The sequence below is a fragment of the Crassostrea angulata genome, chromosome 5, assembly GCF_025612915.1.
Source record: "Crassostrea angulata isolate pt1a10 chromosome 5, ASM2561291v2, whole genome shotgun sequence".
Lineage (NCBI taxonomy): Eukaryota > Metazoa > Mollusca > Bivalvia > Ostreida > Ostreidae > Magallana > Magallana angulata.
In genome coordinates, this window is record NC_069115.1 from 5,266,930 (window position 1) to 5,291,282 (window position 24,353).

The 24,353-nt window shown below is 33.2% G+C and overlaps 1 protein-coding gene across 6 annotated transcripts in view; it reads left to right on the plus strand.

Moving 5' to 3' along the window:
• The first annotated feature begins 2,095 nt into the window (after positions 1-2,095).
• LOC128183047 (guanine nucleotide exchange factor for Rab-3A-like) overlaps positions 2,096-24,353 on the plus strand; it is a 43,429-nt gene continuing 21,171 nt past the window's right edge. For 2 of the 6 annotated variants that reach the window (XM_052851868.1, XM_052851870.1), the window contains exons 1-8: positions 2,167-2,251; positions 4,298-5,057; positions 10,204-10,257; positions 17,531-17,717; positions 20,367-20,462; positions 21,522-21,599; positions 22,208-22,453; positions 23,289-23,309. In XM_052851868.1, coding sequence (XP_052707828.1) covers positions 4,366-5,057; positions 10,204-10,257; positions 17,531-17,717; positions 20,367-20,462; positions 21,522-21,599; positions 22,208-22,453; positions 23,289-23,309 — 1,374 coding nt within the window. In that variant the 5' untranslated portion in view covers positions 2,167-2,251; positions 4,298-4,365. Of the gene's footprint in view, positions 2,252-4,297; positions 5,058-10,203; positions 10,258-17,530; positions 17,718-20,366; positions 20,463-21,521; positions 21,600-22,207; positions 22,454-23,288; positions 23,310-24,353 lie in introns of all 6 variants that reach the window. The other 4 variants (XM_052851871.1, XM_052851872.1, XM_052851869.1 and 1 more) reach the window with 3 other exon arrangements.

Here is a 24,353-nt window from a genome sequence, read left to right on the forward strand (position 1 = left end):
TTTACATTTTGAATGTTGAAGTAAAAATTCCAGTTTTAGACCTATGATGACTGTCGTAACTGTTTATTTATGCTAAACATGAATTAGAAAATAGAGTAAGACAAATCAGCATGCAATATTTTTTACTGGTATAATTGAACCTATGTAAAATTAGACTTGTAATTCCGCTCCTCTAAGATACGCTATATATAACGTAGAGGAGCGGAATTACAAGTCTGATTTTAATTATAGATTGTTTGGTTTTTTTTGGTTGCATTTAAGAAAATGCAAACCATGTTGATTTCACAAGATTACTGAACTATTGACTTCATGTACCTATCCACGCCGTTATAGGTTTTGTCTGTGGTAACACTGACTATACTGATCGATTTTGTAGTGTATTGTCCAATAAATTCCAATGACGTATTGTTGGGGCGCAAATTGGTATTCATAAATAAAAGAAATGAAAATCTCAAAATGTTCCCCAGTTTAATCATACAATTTCTGAAAATTATATAAATAATTTGTAAGAAATCATTAGATGAATATTTTGAGGTGATAATTTTGGTCGGGGCGTGATCAAATCTATCATAGTCTTTTGGGGTTCAGTAGAATTGGAGTTGACCACGTCTCTGACCAAAATTATTACCTCAGAATACTCAAAGAATAATGCTTTATTCCTGCAATGTTTCTGTGACATTTATATATCAATGTGTATCCAGACATAGCTTGACTCTCATTTGAAACACCACCATATTGTGACGAACTTCCCATCAAAATAAACAAAATAAAATCAAGTCTAATTTCATTTTTTTTCTTTCTCAAAGTTAATTGCTACCTAACAGCGAAGAGCAATGGGTTTGAGCGTTCACTACGAATCTGTAAGTCTGCTCCGGCTTTTGTAATCTTTATATCTTTAAAAAAATTGTAGAGCATATTTTTTGTTAAATATTATAAAATTTGACAACTCTAAACCCTTCAAAGTAATTTGATTACCATTTAAAAAAAGGTACACATGTATTAATTATTCCATGCACCCATTGTTTATGTAAACATAATGATTCGTTGTGTATGTATATTTTAACTGTTTTCAGTACTTTGCACTTTTTCTTATTCATTTTTGCAATCAATATTGCTTTAATTGATGATCCTTGCAGAATATGAAGGTACGCGGGTTCTGTATTTTTTCTGCAATGTCTCTATACACATGTAAATGTATATAGAGACATTGCAGAAAAAAAACACTATACGCGGGTTCTGTATTTTTTCTGCAATGTCTCTATATACATTTACATGTATATAGAGACATTGCAGAAAAAATACATGTATATAGAGAAATTGCAGAAAAAATACAGAACCCGCGTTAAAGCAGCTTACGCCAATCATGGATATTCCGATTGTTACCTGTATATTTGCATCTTTCTTTTATTAACAAATAAATGAATTGGTCGTAAAAAGTAGGTAAAACGTGATTATAAATTGTAGCTTATATGTCACTTTATAGACTTCGACAATGAAACTACATTGTGTATGTACAAAATATTAATGCATAAAAAGCCATAATCTTAATAATTGAAAGAGCTGTAATATTTTACACCCCCCCCCCCCCAAAAAAAAAAAAAAAACCCTAAAAATAAACATATAAATCAAACAGGGATGGGGCACCATTGCGCAGACGCTATGACATGATAAAATTTCTGAATTTATTGGGTGGATGTAAATACAAAATTAATTTACTTGTGGTAAATTATTTGGGTTTCAATCCAATCCACCCAGTTAATTCAAATTTACATGAGAGCTATGTACATGTATATTATCCGACTTGGTATAATGCCTGATATCGAGGTATTAGGGTTATTTTGGCGGGCTTTTATTAGACCCAAGTCTTTTGTATAAATATTTTATTTTCAAAGCAACACCAATGCATTACCTGTTCACAATTTAGAGTTATCTTTCTTAGCACATTTTTAGTCGGGATCGACAATCTAGCATTGCGTTCAGTTTACACTGTAGATAGAGTTAGTATCAGAAGTGTAGTTCTTGCTCTATATTATAAAGAAACTTCGTATCAATTCCCCCAAAAGTAATATACAAATTTAAATTTGGTGTTTTTAAAAAAGATTTAGTGAAAAACAAATGAAATTAAAACCATGGATTAAAGCAATGTAGATATTCTTTTAAATCGAACGCGACTGTCGAAAAAAAAGCTTGGGAGATTATAAAAATGTTCGTCCCTATAAAGAGGGTTTGTATTTGCTGATACTGTTACATTGTAAGTTTTTAGCCACAGATAAAATGTATTGCAGTGAGCGTTCGTCAGAACACTTGCTCACACTGAGTTATAGGTATCCCAGTGTCGTTTAAAACTTGCATTATATTATGACGTTTGAGGGACAAACTCTCTTTAGTCTTGTGAAATGTTAAAAGCGTTCGTATAATTCTTTTATTCCGTTGCCATACTTGCTTTAAAGAAAAGTGTTTAGGTGTTGAAGTTGTTGGAAATGCAACATTAAATGAACCCTGCACGTGATTGTAGATACTGAGATAGTGTATCAGTGTATTTTTAAGACAAAGGGTTAATTTCTAGTTCTTCCATATGTACTGACGTGCGAGCAGTTCTTCTTGCCGAGTACCATTTCTCGCCAGTGCATTGTTAAGTCATTTTTCCTATAAAATTTTATATGTTGATAAATTGACGTAACAATGCACTAGTGTGAAATGGAACTTCATCGTCTTGCAGGTGAGAACTGCATGGTCGCACACTAGATAGAATGTTCTATCGTTACAATGACAGATGTCCTACGGACTCGGTTTAACGATAGAATTCGTCCCATATAGTCGCTTCGTAGCAAATAAAAAAATTATATCGCGCTGTATCTTGCCTAAATTTCATATGACTGGTCTCAAATACCTACAATGTTGCTCTTTTATAACCCCATATTACCACATTAACTGTTTTTGCTACGAATTAAATCTCTGTCACTTTTAACATCACGTTTGAAAATTCACTGTTTATGGTCGCCATGTTTACGATAAAATCTGAGACATTCCGAGTGCCATTTCTGACAAAATTGCAGGCAAATTCAAACGCGTATTTTAACAAAATGCCTTGGTAGGACTCAGTAAATGGATATTTCGTAGACTAAACTACATATGCATGTTCAAAAAGGTTTGTAATGTATAAAAATGTGTTTTACCTCTGCAGATTATTTTAAACAGACTTAAAATTGATGCGAAGCTGATCCGTTTCGCGGCTGCTACATTGCAAGTAAATGGGACGAATTCTTACTGTGACCTGAGCGTAGCCTGGTCACAGTAAGATTATTCTTTTTAGGCGCACACCAGTATAGGTTGCTTTGAAGTTTAGTAGACCCTCTTATTCAATTCTCCGTCTTAACTTAGGTATATTAAATCTGAGTCAATTATAATTCTTTTCCTCTCATCTGACTTAATGCTCATGAATATTTTACCTCTACTAATATGGAAATATTTCAATATTAAGAGAGCTGAGAGAGCATAGTATTTGCCTCTACAAAACATTCTAAAGTATCTCCTATTTTATATAGTTTCTGTCACGTTTATATGATTTATTTTTAATGAAAAAGACACATACCTATCAAAGAATTGCAATTGAGATCAATGAAAGATAGGACAAAATTCTTAGATTCCTCACTGGCGCATCATCTTTGTTTTACCCAAAATATTCAGAGGAATAAAAACAGATTTCTTACAAAGATATATGCAATAGGAAAATCTGACATCTTTATTCCTAACTCTGTGGAAGTCACTTAGAATTATATTACATTGCATATTTTTTCAATGATTAAATTCACTATGTGATCACCTATGTACTTTGCTGTCTGTTGCAATGCAGTATTTCTGTAGAAGTTTTATTACCGGTACTTATTGCACATGTTGACTGTAAGTATTTAAACCTGACAATCTAGAAGGGGCATTTCAAAAGGGAAATTTTTGGACATTTTCAAACCATTTAGCACTTAAATCCTGAAAAAAAAGTAATTTTTTTACTGCTGGATTATATATACTTTATTTAATAACTTAGATTGCTACCTTTTGTAATTTATTTGACATCCACATACAAATCACCTTTTTTATCATTATCTGGCAATCGGATGAAATTGGAGAGATGTGCATTGTAAGCTTGTAGGAGAAATTCAGTTTGATGTTATCCTTGTGACCAAAATATAAGTACATCTCTCTATTTGATATCATATTAAAAAAAACAATGGAGCTAACAATGTTCACAATCTTTGTGAATATACTGTGATAAAACTACATGTACTTAAACATTTTTCAGATTGGGTGCAGTAAGAACACTACTTCACAGAAATGAGCAGTTCTTTGTTATTCTGAATTCAACATACCATGGCTGGCCATTTTCCCTCTGGAGCCTCGGACAAATCGGCATTACTGCATGACCAGAATATGAACAATAATTCCCCTTCAAAGCAGATTCCCTCCCCTGGAGGGAAGGAGCCGCCGGTCTTTATTCTCTCTTCTCCTCAGGCCATCCCTTCTCCAATATCTGGATCACCTGTTTTAAAACACAACCCGATCACCCCACCTCTCTTACAGAAAATACAATCAACCTCACCCCAGAAATCACCCAGCATCCCTCACAAAAACTTTATACCTCCGGGGCAGGGCCAGTCTTGTGTTCCTTTGACAGCCCCTGTGAATGCAGACAGTAAACTAGTGGCCCCAATATCAAATGGGGGTCAGAAAACCAGTTCAAAACCACTGGAGAATGTCCAGCGCCAACCAGCAGTGATCCAAACAAACCCCAAAACAGAGAAACCGAAAAGTTTGGATTTGAGAACTCAGGATGACAATTACAATCAGGATAGTTCAGGAAATATGGCTTTACAGCAGCTGAAGAGTGCAGCATTGCCCACAGAGATGCAGCAGAAGAGTGCAGCATTGCCCACAGAGATGCAGCAGAAGAGTGCAGCATTGCCCACAGAGATGCAGCATAAGAATGTAGCATTGCCCACAGAGAGAAATGGAGGAAGTGTAGTGAAAGAAGAAGGATCAGACTCAACCAGTGACTCTGAACGGTAAGAATTTACCCACAATCCTAAGTGAGAATCAACCCACAATCCTCAGTAGAAATATTCCCATAATGCTCAGATAGAAACCTTAAATCCTAATTTTTGGGGTTAATTTATTTTTTATGTTCGTTAGTTATATATACCGTAGAACCATTTTAACAAGAGCTTGGACTTTGGGTAGATGGTGACAAACAGCAATGTGAGGTAGGCTGGTCTATTTCTGGTCGCTCATCCAAGGCTCTTTGTAATCAACAAGACTTGTCTGGCTTTTGAGCTAAGACCACGAATTCTGTGTATATTTCACTTGAAACCAACATCACTTTTAACTTGTTCTGATGCAAGAAATAGATAGTAAAGTCTTATTTAAAGTCCAGGGCCTTGTTAAAATGGTTCTATTTATCCCTGTGACACTGTTTGATCTTCGTAGAATTCAGCTGTCTGTTTTGCGATGTATAAGGTTATACCAGTCATAGGTGTTTTCTTCTGACAATAAAACTTTATTTGATTCATTAATTTCAGTAAATATCAAAATAAAGAGCTAGAGCCACGAAGCATCAAAAATTGCCCTATCATTAAAAATTACCATATTTTGGTAAAATATAGGGTAGAATCTTAGTTTTTCATAACTTGTTTTCTTTTTTCGATATCTATCATACTTTTTTATAAACAGAGTTTACAATTTGGCATTGTTTTGATGAAAAATGTAGTACAGACGTCATTTTTGTTAAGTAACGTCATGAAATGATAAAAGTACGTATGACTTGAATCTAATAAAATAAACAGAAAACTAATAAAATTATCATGTAGTCATTATAATTAATTTATGAAAATAAATTTATTGATGAAAATAGCATGAAAAGCTTATTTACAATAAAGATTAAAAAATATTACAGGGACCAGTGCTGAAGGTCAATATAACGGCGGTACATGTAAATATGTCGGTGTCTTCAAAGTTCTTTTTTCTGCAATTTGAAACTGCATGAAGTAATGCTGATGATGCACAATGTATAACTGAGGATTAATCATTGAATTCGACCAATGTAATCACAAATTATTGAAAATAAATATATAAATATGACAGAGATACGGTAATTGAATTTAATAGAGATATATGTAATCTCGAATTTTGATGCATTACTGTAACAGTCTGTGTACATTATTCGCCATGATTATTTTACTTGTTTCAAGGCTTCGATATTTTCACCCAATCCTGGCGCTTTGCAGCAGTTAGATGCCAGGGTTCAGTCCTTTGAAATGTTTTATTTTCCCGTGGGCTCACCGTGCGTTCATGTGCGCTCACTGTGCATTCACTTGCGCTCTCCGCTCCGCTCCGTTCCCGCTCATCGTTCACAAAACGCCCACCGTGCGTTCGTTAAGTGTTTACTTATTGTTTAGTCAGATAATATTATATTTAGGGTTATAACAATACAAACATGTAAATTATTGTTATTATTTCCTGATTACCAACGAAACACAATGTAACAATACCGCACGGGGCACTCCGAATAAATCGTTCATCTTGCGTTCTCATAGAGTACATATACATGTATCGTTCAACGTTCACTTTGCGCTCTGCGTTCGTTCACAGTTCACCGTTCATAAGCGCTATCCAAATTCGGCTCAGCGTGCACCTGCCGTTCGTTTAGAGTGCACTTACTGTGCGCTCACCGTTCACGAACTGTTCAAGTGAAAAATAAAACCTTTTAGCGACTGTGTATATGTAATGGATATACTAGTATGCCGAAAGCAGTTCTGTATGAAATAATATAAAACAGTTTCGAGGCCCGTTATAGGGCCAAGAACAGTGATATTTTTTCATACAAAAGTGTTTGAGGCATATATAGTACTTAAATCACTCCATTGAATATCATTGTTGATTCCTGAGACAGCCCGATTTTAAAGAATAACCGTATTGTAACCACTGGTAATGGTCTGATATTAAGAAGCTCTCTAATATATCGGACTGTCACAAGTACAATTTTTGACTGCTGGAACAAGGGAATAACATTACAGCAGTGTTTTAATAATGTTCATTATTTAAATGAAAAAAGAATATCGATTTCTTTAAAAATATTCTTATGAGTTAATTATTTCTTATAAATGCCATAACGTCTATTCATTTACATTTCATTTTTTCTAGTGACATTCATGTCCTTTGGGAATTGTTACAAGTATTAAGCTATCCATAAATGTCTTGAGAATGAAGATCATATTTCAGAGAGAGAGAGAGAGAGAGAGAGAGAGAGAGAGAGAGAGAGAGAGTATTTACACCCACCCAGTAAATTCAAAATTTACAACATGACACTATTTTGAAGCGAAGATAGGTTAAAATGAACATTTTTATTTAAAACAGCAAGCAGTAGCACATAAATAATGTCGTAAAATTGTCTTGAAAAGTCGAATTCATAGCAAGCATGTAAAATTTGTGTTATCATATATATATATATATATATATATATATATATAGATTTGTAGTGAACTCGGCCGTAAATCGATTTTTTCAGAGGGTAGGGAAGGGGGGGGTGTGAATGGAAACAAATACTGTTTTAAATCTCTCTGTACTCATCGTTGTTTTTTTAAAGAAAGGGCCCGGCAATCTGATTTTTTTTCTATATGCCATACAAGAAAAACTTTAATTAGATTTAATACGCATAAAATAATCAAAGATGATTTCAATCAAGAATTTTATAGGCCAAAGTAAGCCACCGATGTACACACATTTAGGGTGATTTTTTATTTTATTGGACAAATTATCAACAAAGACATCGCAGTTAGGATTAGACTTCTCTATAGTGCACGTGCTGATAATGTATTCTAAGCTGTGTATACCAAAAGCCGTCTTCATCGAAACGGACACAATCGGTCTTTTAAGAAAGGAGTGTAACTGCATGTTACGGTTCACCGGAAATACATTGACCACGCGACGAATCAACACTGATCAACAGGTGGCTGATAAAGAAAAGACGTATGCATTGGCAAAATGTTTTTATGCAAGGGACGATGGCTTAAAATTCAATTACAGCTGTAGGCTACTTAGGAATTAAATAATCAAGTTTTTTGACGGAATGAGTTAAGTTTATCTTTTATGTACATGTTTACACGTGATGTCGACTGTCTTTCTCCCGCGGTATTCAGGAACAGGTACTTGTGTAAAAAAAAAAAAACGCTTGCATCTTTCCTTCCGTTTAATGCATTTCACCGTTTGACAAAAAAACTACAACTAGCTACATATACATGCTATCGCTTATTCTACATAAAGGTAGGCTATAGGAATATATATTTACTTACGTACGTACAATGTTAACTTTACCAATTTAATTTTTTTTCTGTTTGTTAGCAATGTTCATGTATCTCATATTCTACTGCAATTGAATAATACTGTGGTACATAGAAATAATGCTTTTTAAAAATGCAGACTTTACTGGTAGATTCTATTGGCAAAATACTAAAAGATCTCAAGATTCCATGAACAGATTCAACTAACGTCGCAAACGTCAAACTATGACGTCATTGATGATGCACGATGTAAGCATGAATACACAGTATAAAATTACTAGATAAAACATGTTAAAGTTCAGTTCATATGCATTTCTTCCTCAAATATTTAAGAAAATAATGATTTAATTTGTAAATAATCACAAATAATTCTTTATCATTATTAATTAAATTCTGCTATTTCAATAAAAAGGAAGCAATTAATTACCCTATATAATAAAGTGGTCAGTTTTATTTTCTGTTACTAAAATTTTCAAAATGTGTAAAATACACATTGGCCACACATGAGTACCTCTACGAAATTTTGCAGGCAAAAGCATTTATGCAACATCTCTCAGTTTTAAAAGTTTCAAAAAGGTACTCAAGTGTGGCCACATTCAAATTTGGGAAATACTGCAGTAAAATCTACAATTCTCAGCTATTTTTAACGATCATAGTATGTTTGATGATGCGCATGTGCTAAACGGTGGGGCCGAAGTGAAAAAATTTCATATGCATAGAAGCAGAATATTGTGCTCTACATTATTAGTAATTACAATTTGTATTGTTTCAAACTTGAGTTTTGTGAAAAATTTAAGGCACATTTTGATGCTTCGTGGCTCTAGCTCTTTACATAAACCCATGTTTCCTCTGAACCTAAATATGTGATATGCTAGATAAATACCATGAACCATATTCAGGACACTGATACTATTAATGAATGTATTTGTTGAATTATTGTATCATTGGAAAACGTTGGGCATGTTCAAATCAATTTTTTTTTTTAATCAACAAACAACTTTCGATCAAGCTTGTCAGGGAAAATAATTATGTGTTTAAAGTTTGAGGGGGAAATTTTGCTTTTGTTCATGTTCCGTGTTTACACTGTGTTTATATGGGGGTTTATTTCACCTCACTATTATCACAATTATAGATAAGAGGCTAGTATATATATATACTATTTTGATAAAACCCACGCGTTTTACTTCTGAATCATTAGTTATTAATTTATATGAGAGGTTATTTTAGCATAACTCAAACTGCTTTTTGTGAACCCAGCAAATTAGCTCATCAAACTGAATCTATTTGATGTTCTTAGTAGCTATAACTTAAACAGCAGTCAGGGCTATGATCATGGTAAAGGATACTAATAAAACCTGCATGAACTAAAACGTGTGCAGAAATATCTGTATAGATTAGATGTGTAATGTAGTGCATTTGTTCCCCTATAGATGCAGCACCCACAATTTAAAGAATAAAGTCAATGATAATTCATTATTTTCTTGAAATTTTGAAATTTTAAGACATTGACAATAAAGAATTTTTTTTTATATTGAATAAAAATCATTCCTCTGAGGTACAGAACATGAAAACAATGGGGAAATCCTGTACAAAAAATTATAGTAAGCTCACAAAGCAGCATTTGCAGTAAAAAATAAGACTTAATAAACATGATTTAGTTTTAAATTTTGGATACTCAAATGCACTTCATTTTCCCACCCACAAAAGTTTCAATGTTAACTTTTCTGTAGACACTAGACAGATATGTGTTGTTAAGTCATACAACCCCATCAACTTTGCCATCATATAGGGGATGCTAAGTCGGTTGAAGCATGATGGAGTTGGTTATTAACATGATACATGTAGCATGCGTGAATCTGTGATTGTTTTGTTGTAGCCGCCCAGATCTCTCCAAGTATAGAATCAGGAGGGGTCTAACGTTTTGTACCGAGTAAGTTCAGTGTCAAAAGGAACTGGGGCATACATGTTCTATGTACACAATTGTCAAGAATATCTTATGCAGTCATTTAGTGGGACATTTAGATCTTGACTTTGATTCCCTCCAGTGAGGAGGGTGTAATTTGATGCACTCAGACTTTTATTGATACACTCATACATGTAAGTGCTGCATTGGTTTTTCAATTCACATTGACTATGTTGAAGTAAAATATGAAGAGCAGTTGCCGTTGGAATTAATTCAAATATTATAATGAAGGTAAAGTGGTTCAGAATTCGAAGGAAAAATTGATATAGGAGCAGTTGCAATTTTATTGTTCCATATTGCATTAACTTTAATTAATGCATGGATATTGAGTACCCAACATATATATTGTTATACTGTTCTATGTCAACTTGTGTACATAAGACAACATGTGATCCCCTTAGTTCTGAAAAATACAGTTGAACCTGTCTGAATTAAGAACTGTGCATTTTAAAATCCATGATTTTCAATAGATAGTAAACTCCTCAATGACATGAATTCATCATTTTATTTTGAGCCCATATACACAGGGGCTCTGAGCAGGAATTTGTAACTGATGAAATGTTTTCTGTGTAATAGTGAAATAATGACCCAGGGTTTTGGTTTTGTGCATTGTTCCCCACAGACAGGTTCTACTGTTAGTGGTTGGCGTCTACTGTCTTTGCAATGGTGTCTATACATCTGTAGCTTGATTCAGCTTCACTCACTCTTTGTTATTTTGTACATTGTTTCTCACCTCTGCTATGTAGTGTTCTTTAAAATGTTTATTATATTAAAGTACTACCATTTAATGTACCATTAAGTGCATTATTATTATCTCTTAGCACCATTGGCAACAATCTTATGAAAATGCCAATTTCTACAGTAGCTCAATGTGCAGAGGGATCTGATAATGACCTATTGAGGGTCATGTTCCCGTGGTCACTTTCAGAATGAACTTGTTATGTGCATGAAAAATAGATTTATCAAACAATCACGAGATTGTTACGAAGATGGTAGTATTGACAATTTGTTTAATGGTAATGATAATGATGTCACAGTATCACTTACAGAAAAGTGTAATTTGCAATCTGATTGGTTAAATCAAAGTTTAATTTGAGGTCACAGAACATGACCCTTGATTATTTAGGTCATTGTCAGATCTCTCTGCACAGATCCGTATTTTGATGAGATTGTCTCTGGCATCCAAATAATTGCATTACCTATTAGCACACAAGTGGCAAATCATTGTATTGTATATATATCAGCACCAATGGCAAACTTTTATAAGTTGTGTACCATCTTTGAGCACTAATGGTTAACCATTAATTGTATCATCAGAATTAACAGCTTACTTCAGTATTATCTGTCTTAGACGCCAATTACAAAGCTTTGTAACTAAGTCATCTATCAGAATTAATGTGTTATATACCAGGTTTACAGCAGTCAGTCTGTGTAAGGCTAGCAGGGGTAACCCGCTATATTGTAACTGATTCCAGGGTGGCTCTTGTGACAGTTTATATCTCACATTGAGTTAGGTTAACTGCTTTGAATTAGTGACTATAAAAGAAAACATGAAGTACCCATGATTGTAAATATCTAATGTTAAATCGTGCTTTTTTAAATTTTCTTGATTATGTGACATTCTAAAAACATGTCGGTTGCCCCAGCTTATTCCTGCAAAAGTTATTGCTTTGAATTCTATTAATTTAAAATCTCATTAAAAATATTTTACATGCATGATTAAGATCACCAAAGATTTGAGATAAGTGACATAATATTGATACACAAATATGTATATAATCATGTTATTGTATTACATTTACATATAGCAAATTTAAACCTGCTTTTAACCTAACTTCACTGAAATTCAATGTAGAATAATTTTCACTCCCGTTCATTTGTCATTAAGTGCTCTGTGCAATAGCGTGTACCGGCACCAGGTAAAAATGTCTAAGCAATGTTTAAGTGAATGAGAGTTATCAAAATTATGAATACAGATTTATGTCATAAACTCTACTGATATGGTTCACTAATTTAACTGTTTTATAATTCCAAAGTTTCCCTCATTTTTCAGAAATAAGCATGTTTTTTTTGTTCGACCATTTTGTGTCTACAGGTAAAAGGCATATATAACAATATTCAGTGTTGAGATTTAATAGCCTGAATGTGTACAGTAATTATCTCTTTTCAAATTGAAAGTTGCTCCTAGGAGCTTTTAACAGGACACATAAGTAAGTGCAGTTATACATAGAGGGCACAATTTAATGCAAGACCGAATATTAGGTAGACGTGATGTAATTTCTTTTACTAAGAAGTGTGGAAAATCAGACAAATTCTGAAAGGAGATTTTAATATTAAGCTCTGTGTGGTATTGAAAGGTGTTTGATATCATTGCATAAAAACTGAATTGAAACATACTTTTAAACAAAGAAAACCACACCTTTCTCTCTCTCTCTCTCTCTCTCTCTCTCTCTCTCTCTCTCTCTCTCTCTCTCTCTCTCTCTCTCTCTGTTATACTTTTATCTGTTTTTCATAGTTTCATTTTATCATTGTCTTTTGAAAATTACTGTAAGGACAATTATGCAAATAATTGGGAAATACATTATTTTACTGTGCTGTAGGATTTTTTTAGGGTTTTTTTTGTGGTGGGACAATACTTTTTTAATATGTATACATGTATGGAAAAAAGGACTCTTTATGGATCAAATGGGGAGGGGCCATTCCTATATGTAGGATAAACACTTACAGTCCTTGTACGGCAAGACTTCATAGTGGACCGGTCTTGTTATAAAGGTCACAATGAAATGTTCCAAGGACCCCCACTTTCTAACCATTATCTGCCATTAGAGTTGTTGTACAGAGCCCTGTCGCTGGTACTATAAACACTGATTGTCCCTGTCCATGGCACTGACAGCCTTGTTTTTTACAGGTAAACAATACACCTGTGGGTGCTATTTATAGTAACGGGCGAGGTGTAATAAGTGTATTGGAAGAGACCTCGGGGGGATGTCACATTCAATCAATATATGTAACGGGGAATGTGTTTTTGTTGTTGTTTTGTCATAAGGCTGATCAACAGAGGGAGAGAGAATACTATGTAGTCTGTTGATCGATGTCCGCATGGTGAACGCCGGTATTGTGTGACGGCAGCATAATGCTAACGATGGTCTATGTCATGTGAGTTTTTATGCCTTGTTCATTTATCTTTATTATTAATTCATTCATCAAAATTTCCTATAAAATGGAATTTATTGATTATTATAATATGATTAATTTGCTGAATTAAAGATTTAAACTAATATTATTGACAGAGTAGGATAAATATAATAACATTGACTTTTGGATGAAAAAAAAATAATGTTTCATATGTTTTAAACTATGAGTTGTTGAATGACCACATTTCAAACATTATATCATTTATTGTTTTTTTTTTCCCATCTTATTGCATATAAATACAGTAACTGTATTTGCATTGATTTAACATTTTAATTAATATCTTCTAGCCTTTTATTAAAAAATTATAAACTCTATAAATTAAAAGGCTACTAAAAAGTTTGAAAAAGAAATACATACCAATACATTTTGAAAAGCATAAAAACTTTTTATATAAATTGTAAATTCCTGCAAATTCGAGAAGTTTTGTTAGCATCATTGAGGGTAGTGTTCTTATGGTGCGACTGACAGATTTTAGTAATCAATGAATTGCATTCAGATCTTGACATATGTATATTTTATTTACCTTTTTGTGCACATGAATGAAATCATTTTACTAGTCATTATAAATTGAAAGCAGATTGATCTATAAATTGTAAGCTTTAACAAGGAAATTTTTCCGTGCAGTGTATTTACACAGGTCTGTTATAATTCTCTCCACTTAATACATAAAATTGTCAGTGCATGGCCATACACGGGGATTTTTAAGACTTATAGTGTTACATAGTGACTGATTGACCTATAGCCAAGTTAAGGCGTCACAAACTCACAATCCAGGAAGTCCATTACATTTACAAACATACATCTGTACTTAAGACCATGTAATGCAATATCTATCATCATTCATCGTGGTACATTTGTATTCACGTAGGAATTAATTTTACAGTGTGTCCTACATAACTTGATACTTATGCAGGAAGATTCGGTGTGGATATAATTTCAGTAGTCAGAGTATTTTAGGAAGTTCAATTTCTATGCTTAATTGTGATTTTGTGTCTTAGAAGCAATGTCGTTTTGTGAGTTTTAATTTTACTGTGAGAAAAGAGAAACTAGTTAGTGTGGTCACAATGGCTAGCATGAAGCAACAGTTTGATAAGTTCATTGGTGGACAGTTGCACTCATCAACCAACGGGAATCATCCATTTAAAGATATCTTTGACTACGGCCTCAGGTGAGTTTAACACTGACTGGTATTTATAATGGAGATCTCTACATGTCCCTTTGGAATTAAGTTTCGCTTCGAATGTTATGTGAAATTCCTGAATGAAACATACTTATATATCCTGGTTGAGTGTGTAGTGTACATTGATAAATGCACAATTTAATTTTACAATTATATACATGTAGTACTGCAGTTTGATTTATGAAGATCTATATGATCTATGAAACTGCAATGAAAGAAATCTTACTTTGAATGATGTTACATTAACATGATCAATATATCCTTTTTTTCTCTTAAAAAAATTCAATGTTTGCTAAATAAATCAACAATCAGCATCAACCTTAATATTTCAAATATTATAAAGTAAGTCAGTGATTGGTCATTGATATAACCTACAGATGTCACCTTCATAAACACCCTTACTCAATTAACTACCACCCCCCCCCCCCCTTCCCTTTGCCTCCTCTAGCTAGCACACATTACATTACACCACATACACATGACTACTTCTGGATTCTCCAACACTTCTTTGTAGGCAAAGTGTGCAGTATTACATTTTCCACAGTTAATAAAACATGAGACTTGAATTTCACTATATAAGATATATAAACATATGTAATCCTGTATAGATTATAAGCCCATTAAAACTAGCACTCAGTCACTGAAGAGTTAATTCAGTAACTCAGGGAGGAACAAACTGTAAGTGGCTACTTGAAGAGCAGCTACAAGTAGCTGTTGGAGAAGAAAGAGACATACTCAATGAGGCAATAAAGGGGAAGTTTATGTACAGTGATAAGGGTACACAGACAATTAGAGAGTTAGGGGGCAGGCACGAAAGTTTCGGGGTTAGTATCGGAGAGGGGTGGGCCTTAATGATATGGATATATCTACATGTACAAATGTAACTGTTGGATTCAGATGTTCAAGTTGTTTCAAGCTGGCTAACTGTTTAGATCACCATAGTTTTTCACATCTTTGACTATAACTATATGGTAAGTGGTGAGTCGAGTTTGAATGTTTGTTCAGATGTTGAAGTTTCATGGACCAACTCACTTTACAATAAAATATTTTTAACTGGACCTAATTGACAATATTAAATTCAGTTTGGATGTTTTAACTATATCATGAATCCAGTTAAGATGTTTTACTAATATAATGGGTCAATTTGAATTTTCTGACTGTTCAAAAATCCAGTTTGGATATTTCTTTCTCATCGTGGGATCCAGTTATAATTATTTGTTGGATGTAGTTTGGATGTTCTACATTATTGTGGAATCCAGTTTTCATTTTCTATCTTATTTTGTGAGATAGTTTGGATTACTTTACTTATTGTTGGATTCAGTTTAGATAATATTATCCTTACTTATTAAATCATTGGATCCATTTCGTTTCAAATCATTGTTGGATCGAGTATCCTAGCATTTTGTTGGATTCAGTTTGGATAATCATTCCTTACTTATTCTTAAATTCAGTTTGGATAACCATTCCTTACTTTTTGGATTCAGTTTGGATAATCATTCCTTACTTATTGTTGAATTCAGATTGAATGTCCCCATTTATTGTTGGATTATGAGTTTGGACTTTCTAAATGTTGGATAGTTGAAGGAACAATTTACTTTCTGTTGGCAACCATTTTTAAGATGGCTTATATCCACTGCACCATTAATTCTATAATTCACAATTAAAATTTGTGTTCTTCTACTCAGGACTGAGATATTATATTGTGTTGATATGTATACTATGAAGTGCAGGGTTTCATACAGTTAAGTTCACATGATCAAGGTAGATGATTTTGCTGAAATGTAAGTTGCTAAGGAATAAAACTTAGGGACTGCAAATTTGATAACCTAATTATAGCATAACTGACAGTGTTTCTTTGTATGTGCAGTTTGTGACGAAGATTCATTGAGATCACCTTTAACCTTTGACATTTTAATGTATATCAACTTTCACTTTCATGATTTAATTACCAGTTAGCTTGCCTATTGATGTACATGCCACCATTAATATAATTAATTTGGGTGTGGATCAGAGCAAGCATGGAGATTCATCTTAGCAATCATTTATTTTATGAAGCATTGCTCATAATGCATTTGCAAGGAAAAAATGTGGGGTTTTTTTCTGTACAGTTGCATTAATATTTCAAGCAGTCAAAATTTTAGATGATTTAAAGTTAAGTAGTATAATGTTTGCCAGAAATTTATCCTTATTGTTATCATTTATTTTGGGGTGTAACAAATTTCCTTATGTGAATCATGAGGAGGCATTCCGAACATATGGACCATAACATGAGACTAGGTAGCATTCTCATAATATAATCCTGGTTCGTCAAATTTGTGTTCATGTGCCCACATATTTTCAAAGTTATTTTCCAATTTAACGTTTTAACAATGTTTTTTCTTTTAAGATTAGATAAAGATATTGCCATCGGTTATGTTCCATTTCCTTGAATTAATAAACGTATTTAACTGAACTTTTCCATAGCATTGCTAGTAGCTATTTTACATCTTATAGATAGCAACAAGGAAAATATAAACTTGTCTGAAGTTTAATGGTCATGATAAATAATTGCTTGTATCTCATTTCTGATAAAACTTATTGCAAGTATAAAGCCTTTCTTCCTGCTTTTTTCTTAATGGGCATATATTCCCACACTCACTTACTCTATGTTTAAAGTATATAATCATGTGAAAAAACTTACAATTTGAATTACTGTTTAATAGCAATGAAATGGAGTGTGCTTTAATTGCATTGATTTTTATTTATGATTGTGTTGCATGAATTTTTACTCTTTACCTGAGCCTTTCATACCCCAAAATTAAACACAAACCAAGTATTGTAATTGTTTTATAAGTTGAATATTTAATGCTTTTACCCACATTTCAGCCCAGAGGAGGGAGATAATGACACAGGGCCCGTGGAGTTGAGGCACCACAGGCGTGGCGAGTTGCGGCATGCCATGTCCGAGGTTCTGCCCAACGAGGTGCGCCTCCGCAAACGTAGCCAGACCATGGCCAACGTGAAGGAGCACGCCTATGGCAGGCTACAGGAAGAGCTCTCTAAGGCCCAGGAGGTAAAAAAGGACTTATATGTGGTGATGTTTACAATATTTTGATACATGATAGAAAGCCTCTCTTAGTATGCTTTCTAATTGCAGAGGTATATTAAAATTACGACAGGTATATCGAACATTAGGAGAATTTTGTTTATAGAAGTGTATGATAGGTGGTATAAGTCTACTGTATGATTTACAGGTGAAAATTAATAGTGTTTGTGATTAAAGTTACAATTCTTCTGGTTGTAAAAGGTTTCAGAATTTATTGTGCCATGATATACATGTATACACACATCAACATGAACACAATACCGTGATGTACTTAACCCACTGGTAGTATGCTTACCTTAGATGTAAGTGGAATGGAGCAGTAAACAGTATTTAACTTGCAAAGTCATGATTACTGCTTTGACTGATATTGGGTTAATACACTCCATATAGATGATATAGTCGTCAGTACTGGCCTGTACCATACATCAACAGTCTCATAGCTGTAAATAAAGCAAGCACTGAATATAGATGTCATAACACTCTGATTAGAATTTTCAGGCAGACAATGAAATTTAGCCAGGTTGCCCCCATAAAATGGTTATAACTACAGATAAGAATATATAGGTAGACCATGTATTTAGCTAGTTTATATTACCCCCTTTAAAAAAAATTGTATATTACATTAATTTTTATGAAGTGATTTATTAGTGATTTTTTGGTATATCTTGATTAACTGTCCATGATGTTGAATGATAATTCTACTTATTGTGTTATCTTTCAAAACAAGATTTACTGGTATATCATTTTCAGTAGTTCATTATTTTGATAATTGCTTTCAGCATTTTTATGTACATTAAATTGTACCCCAGAAGATATCTATTGAGTAATAAGTATAATTATCTATTTGAATTCAAGGAAGCATTATCATGATTCTCTCTGTTTATTTGCAATTCCTTTGTCAAACTAATGCAATATGAGACACAAAAGGCCTAACAAAGCTCAAAACACTGAATTATCATGGCCCGTTTTACATCTCGATTTAGTTCAGCCAGAGCAATAGCTGGCATTATCATTGAGTTTATCTGTGGTTGTACAGTTAACTATGTGACACCAGATACCGTGGCAATGCTAGAATACTTATAGCTGCAGTCATCATGTGTACTTAGCCCCACTAATCGTCCAGATCCGGTGAGGAAATCACTATTTCCCCCGCAGACAAAGTCAATTGTCATACTGTTTTCGGTTTGAGCACATAGTAGTTTTTTTTCGATAGTTCAATGGCTGCTGATACAGATTGTCTAAGGGACAACTTGTAGCTGAATCAGATATTTTTATTTGGATGATAAGAAAGACTGCATGCATGACCACACAAACACATCTTTAATAATTATAGATACATGTATAAATATGGGTGTAAATGTAGCATATTTAATTGTGTTATGTGTGGGTTACATGTTTATATATAGATAAGCAATCCAGAAATATAGGCCCTTTTAAGGAAGTGCATGTATATTGCTCATTACCTATTTACCAGTCAGACATTAATAAGGTTATTTTGAAAATTCTTATTAATTTTTTTTTTACTTTGAATTAATGTTTTTTTTTTTCTTCAAAGTTGAACATGTTGAATTACCAGCTTCATATGGCATTAAATATAAGGACCATTTTAAAACTTTACAAATGATCCATTTACCTTCAAAGTTTGTTGAAATTTTGAGTTAATTTATTGTGGCACTTAAAATAACCCCCCAAAATGTGTCACTGTGTTAAACATTTCCTTATGTAACATGGTATCATTAAGTTAGTTACTTCCTCACAATTGCATTACTGCAGAATATGCAGATTTTTCATTTTATTTGTTTTACCACATTTATTTCCAAATTCTGATTGAGCACAATTTCATAGTGTATAAGAAAGGAATTCTTTGTATTTCCTGGTACATTTTTTTCCCACTTGACTGTGGATTTTATTTTTAGATTAAGTACATGTATGTAATTTAGAAGTTGTAAGTTATTTGTACAATAATTACGAACTTCAAGATAGTGTTTTATAAAATATGTTCTCTGTAACAGCTTTAACATGTATAACAAAGATGTTTAAGGTACATTGTCAAAAACCTAGTATTGATAAGTAAGAACTCTCAATAACAGGAATCAGTGACCTAATCCATGAATGTATCAATGAATAATCAATATATGAGCTGATAAATAGATAAATAAATACTATATTATATTAATCATTGAAAGATATATTAATAGATAAATTAGTTAAAACTTAATAACTTAATGTAAAAAATCATTAAAAAAAGATAAATCAAAATAATTCAATTTGATTTGTTGTTGTCAAAGTTTATTTCTTGGCCAAGTTTGCCCAATAATTAAGTGTGTTTGCTTTGTCTTAATTTTGATTATTTACAGTCTTGATTTCTTTGTTAAAAAATTATGACAGTAGCAAATTTTGCATATTATGTATAAAGTGTTGCATCTTATGAATAAGCCTATGATGAAAGTGTAAGACCAGAGTTTGAAGTTCATTTGAAAAGGTCAAACTTTTTTCTATATTTTTCTTAGCATGAGTCCCACAGTAATTTTTCTAATTTAAAAGTACTAATTAAAATAACTAAAGCATACAAGTGTATCCTGTCTATCTCTCTACTATGACAATATTATTTTGTAGGAGCTGAAGTTGAAGGATGAGGAATGTGAAAAACTACTGAAGGTCAGGGACCAAATGTGTGAGGAGCTAGAGGAACTCACAGCCAGCCTGTTTGAGGTAAGGGCAATATACTTATTTGTGTAAGGTAATTACTAACATGACTAAAGGCAATATAAGTCTATTTGAGGTAAGGGCACTATCAGGGTGTTTGAAGTAAGGGCAATGCTACTCTGTTTGAGACAGGACAATATTTGTCTGAGTTAAGGGCAGTCTTTGTCTATAAAAGATAAGGTCTGAGTATTTTGTCTTTTTAAAATAATGGAAATGATTTGTAAAGGGGCATTATTTGTTTGAGGGAAGGGCAATATTAGTCTGTTAGAGGGAAGGACAATTATTGTATTTATTTGTAAGGAGCAGTATTTATTTGTTTGATATAAGGGCAATATTTGTCTGTTTGAGGTACATGTACATGTAGGGCAGTATTTGTCTGTTTGAGGTAAAGGCAGTATTAGTTTATTTGAAGGGAAGTATTTGTCTGTTTGAGGTAAGGGCAGTATTTGTTTATTTGAAGGGAAGTATTTGTCTGTTTGAGGTAAGGGCAATATTAGTTTATTTGAAGGGCAGTATTTGTCTGTTTGAGGTAAGGGCAGTATTTGTTTATTTGAAGGGAAGTATTTGTCTGTTTGAGGTAAGGGCAATATTAGTTTATTTGAAGGGAAGTATTTGTCTGTTTGAGGTAAGGGCAAATAGTTGTCAGTTTGACATAAGGGCAGTAGTTGTCTGTTTTAGGTAGGGCAGTATTTGTATATGTGAAAAAGGTTATTATTGTATTTGTCTGTTTGAGGTATGTAAGTATTGGTCAGATGTGTTAGAAGAATTTGTCTGTTTGAGGCAAAGCAATATTGTTGAATCTTTACAAGGGTATTATTTATAAAATGTTGAAAGGGGCAATATCTTCTAATTTCGATACATAATACAATGTATATAAACAAAACAAGACATGGTATATGTTGCTCTTTGCCACCAGCGTGACTTAATTGTTACATAACATTGTAACACATTACGTAAGATTAAAATTTCTATAAGAGGTTTTTTTGTCTGTTTAATTGAGTCTTACATGTATAAACATTTGTGTTATATATGATATTTGTCTCACATTATATAGTATTTTTACAGGAAGCAAATAACATGGTACAGGATGCCAATATTAAAAGAATGCACTCCGAGAAACGGCTGATTGAAGCTCAGCAACAGGTAGGTGGGGTAACAAAAAAGTGTATCGTGGAAAATCAAAGGTGTATCACTGAATATTGAAAGGTGTATCGTTGAAAATCAAAGGTGTGTCACGGAATATCAAAGGTGTATCATTGAATATTAGAACACTGAAAAAGCATCATATCTAATTATATGTCATTGAAAAAGAAATAATATTTCTTCCATGCATAATGAGATTCTACCATTCAGTTACCCCCAATCAGAAATTTCCATGTTTATATGTGTATAAGAATAATTTATGTAGTAGTATAAAGTTGTTGATTGGGGTCGAGGGCAACAGCTGATCTGTTGAACCGGCTCGCAAACTGTTGCCCAAAGCCGAAGGCCGCGGGCAACAGTTTGCGAGCCGGTCCGACAGATCAACTGTTGCCCGAGACGCAGTCAACAACTGTTTTGTTATACCCCTTCTAATTAATAACACGTTTTCGCGGAATGTGACATCACCGGTCAACAGTCTTTTTAAACAGTCGATTTTAACAGTTCCAATCTAACAGTTCCAGTCCAACAGTCAAAATGCTAGACTTTTTTCCGTAAAGAGCTATATAGTAACTGTTTTACAGGGGTATAACAATATGATGTATTGACAGATTGAGGTCCTCCAGGCTGAGGTTGTGGCCCTAAAGCAGCTGGTGCTGACCTCCACCCCCTCCTCCCCCAACAAACACCTCCACCCTCAGATCGCTGCCACCATGTCCACAGAGAAAGAGAAGCCCAAGTCCAGCAAGCCGTTCTGGAAGACCCACCGGCGCTCCACCAGTCACCACGAGTTCACCAAGGAGGCCAGGCAGGAAGTGGAGGCTCAGCAAGAGGCCAAGGCCGATCGGTGCAAAGAGGTCAGGGTCAAATGTTTTATTTAATCTAGAGATGTGTTCAATGGCAACTTCTCGGGTCTTTTCTGCAGTGCTTGGAAAAAACACCTTGAATGTGTTAACATTATTATGTTAGAATTTTATACAAAATTGAGTCACTTCCCATTATAATAAGTATCGACTAGACAGCCTTGTATGTCTTTTCTATAGTATATTTTATATTTTAGCGTATGTCATTGACTTTGATGAAATCTGACTCGCATCCCAACATGGGGGGGGGGGGGGGGGGGGGAGTTATCATGGATGCCTTTGTAATACATTCGAGTTTAGATTTTCTGATCTCTGCCGGAAAGGCCTGAGAAGTTGCGATTAGAATTGTGTAATTTTTTGTTATATTTATATTAATGGTCTCAATATTAAAAGGAGAAAAGGTACCGCTGATTTTTCATAGTTCTAGCAATGAACAAACAGTTAACAGTGATAGAAAAAAGTTGTATCTTTTTTCTTAGTGCAACACATAATATAAACATAAACTATGAACCATGCATTTGGTATGATAATGATGCCAGCTCCTCTGCAATCTTTTTAAAATACTTTATCATTGCTTTATTCTTAGAAATGGTTTTCATTTTGGTAAATGTTAAGTAATTTCAGTATTTTTATTTTGGATTCCATTCAACAACAGTGAGAAAAATGTGATATTAATTAATTACAAATTTTAAATAAGAAGAAAAAGACAACATGGACAATTTATGAGTCTTTAACATTCATCAGGCAGAGAGATAAAAGATGCAGTGTACTTGTATTATGGAATAGTCTTAGGAAAGATTTTTTATGACTTTTCACATGATTTTCTCAGCTGGAAGATTTCGATAATTGGGTAACTATTCATTGTAGTCAGCTATTTTATTGTGTATGCAATTTTTTCTGAAATCAATTATATATCATTTTCTATATCATAATCAAATACACATATGGTTGCCCTTCTTTTCTTTAATCAATGTTGCTTAAAAAGTTCATTAAAAGTAAAATTGTTATAATTTAATTTTAAATTGTTGTAATGTACAATCAGAGTCTAATTAAAAGTAAACTTTTGGCACCAACTTTTGCATGACATTTGTACTCTTTTTACCCTGATTCTAGTGAAATTTCTTTACAATTTAACTTCTTTTCTGGACTATAAATGAAATGACAGAAATGTCATATTGTTTGCCAGCTATGTTGAATTTAAGATTAGTTCTGATGTAAAATCATGTTAACACTTGGCATATATGGAATGGTCAACAACTTACAAGATATGGTTGCTTTAGCTATCACTAATGCAGGGCAGTAAATGGTAAAAACATTGGGGCCAATAAATGGAACTAATATGCATGATATGATTTTTCCTCTCTCTCAAAATATAAAAATCAATTTCAGTATTAAAAGATGTTTTTGATTACCAATAGAGATTAATGTCAGTACAGATCTAAAGTAAATAAAGGCAAAGCAAATTTCTGTGTGTTAGATGTGTGTACCGTAGCTCACAAAAATGTCATAATAATGAGAGAAAAAACTTACAATGTAATTATGATATTGATGTAAATTATAAAATGAAGCTTTAGTGAGACATTTTGGATCTCGAGGGAAATAATTGAATTTGACTGAGCATTTCATTGAATGTAGACTTGTTATTGTATTGAGGTCTTTATTCAAATGTAATTTCCCAGCTGATATGAAAAAAATAATTAAATATCAGTTAGGAAAATTGACATGACTGTATTATTATTGCTACAATGATACACATTTTTTGGTGTCTGCAAAATATTTCTTCATTTTATGCACTTGGAGCAATGTCAAGCTATTCAGGGAAAGTCTTACAATGCAAGTACTAAATAAATGCACCCTTTTTTATCAGTATAAGGAAATTTTCTCTTAATAGAAC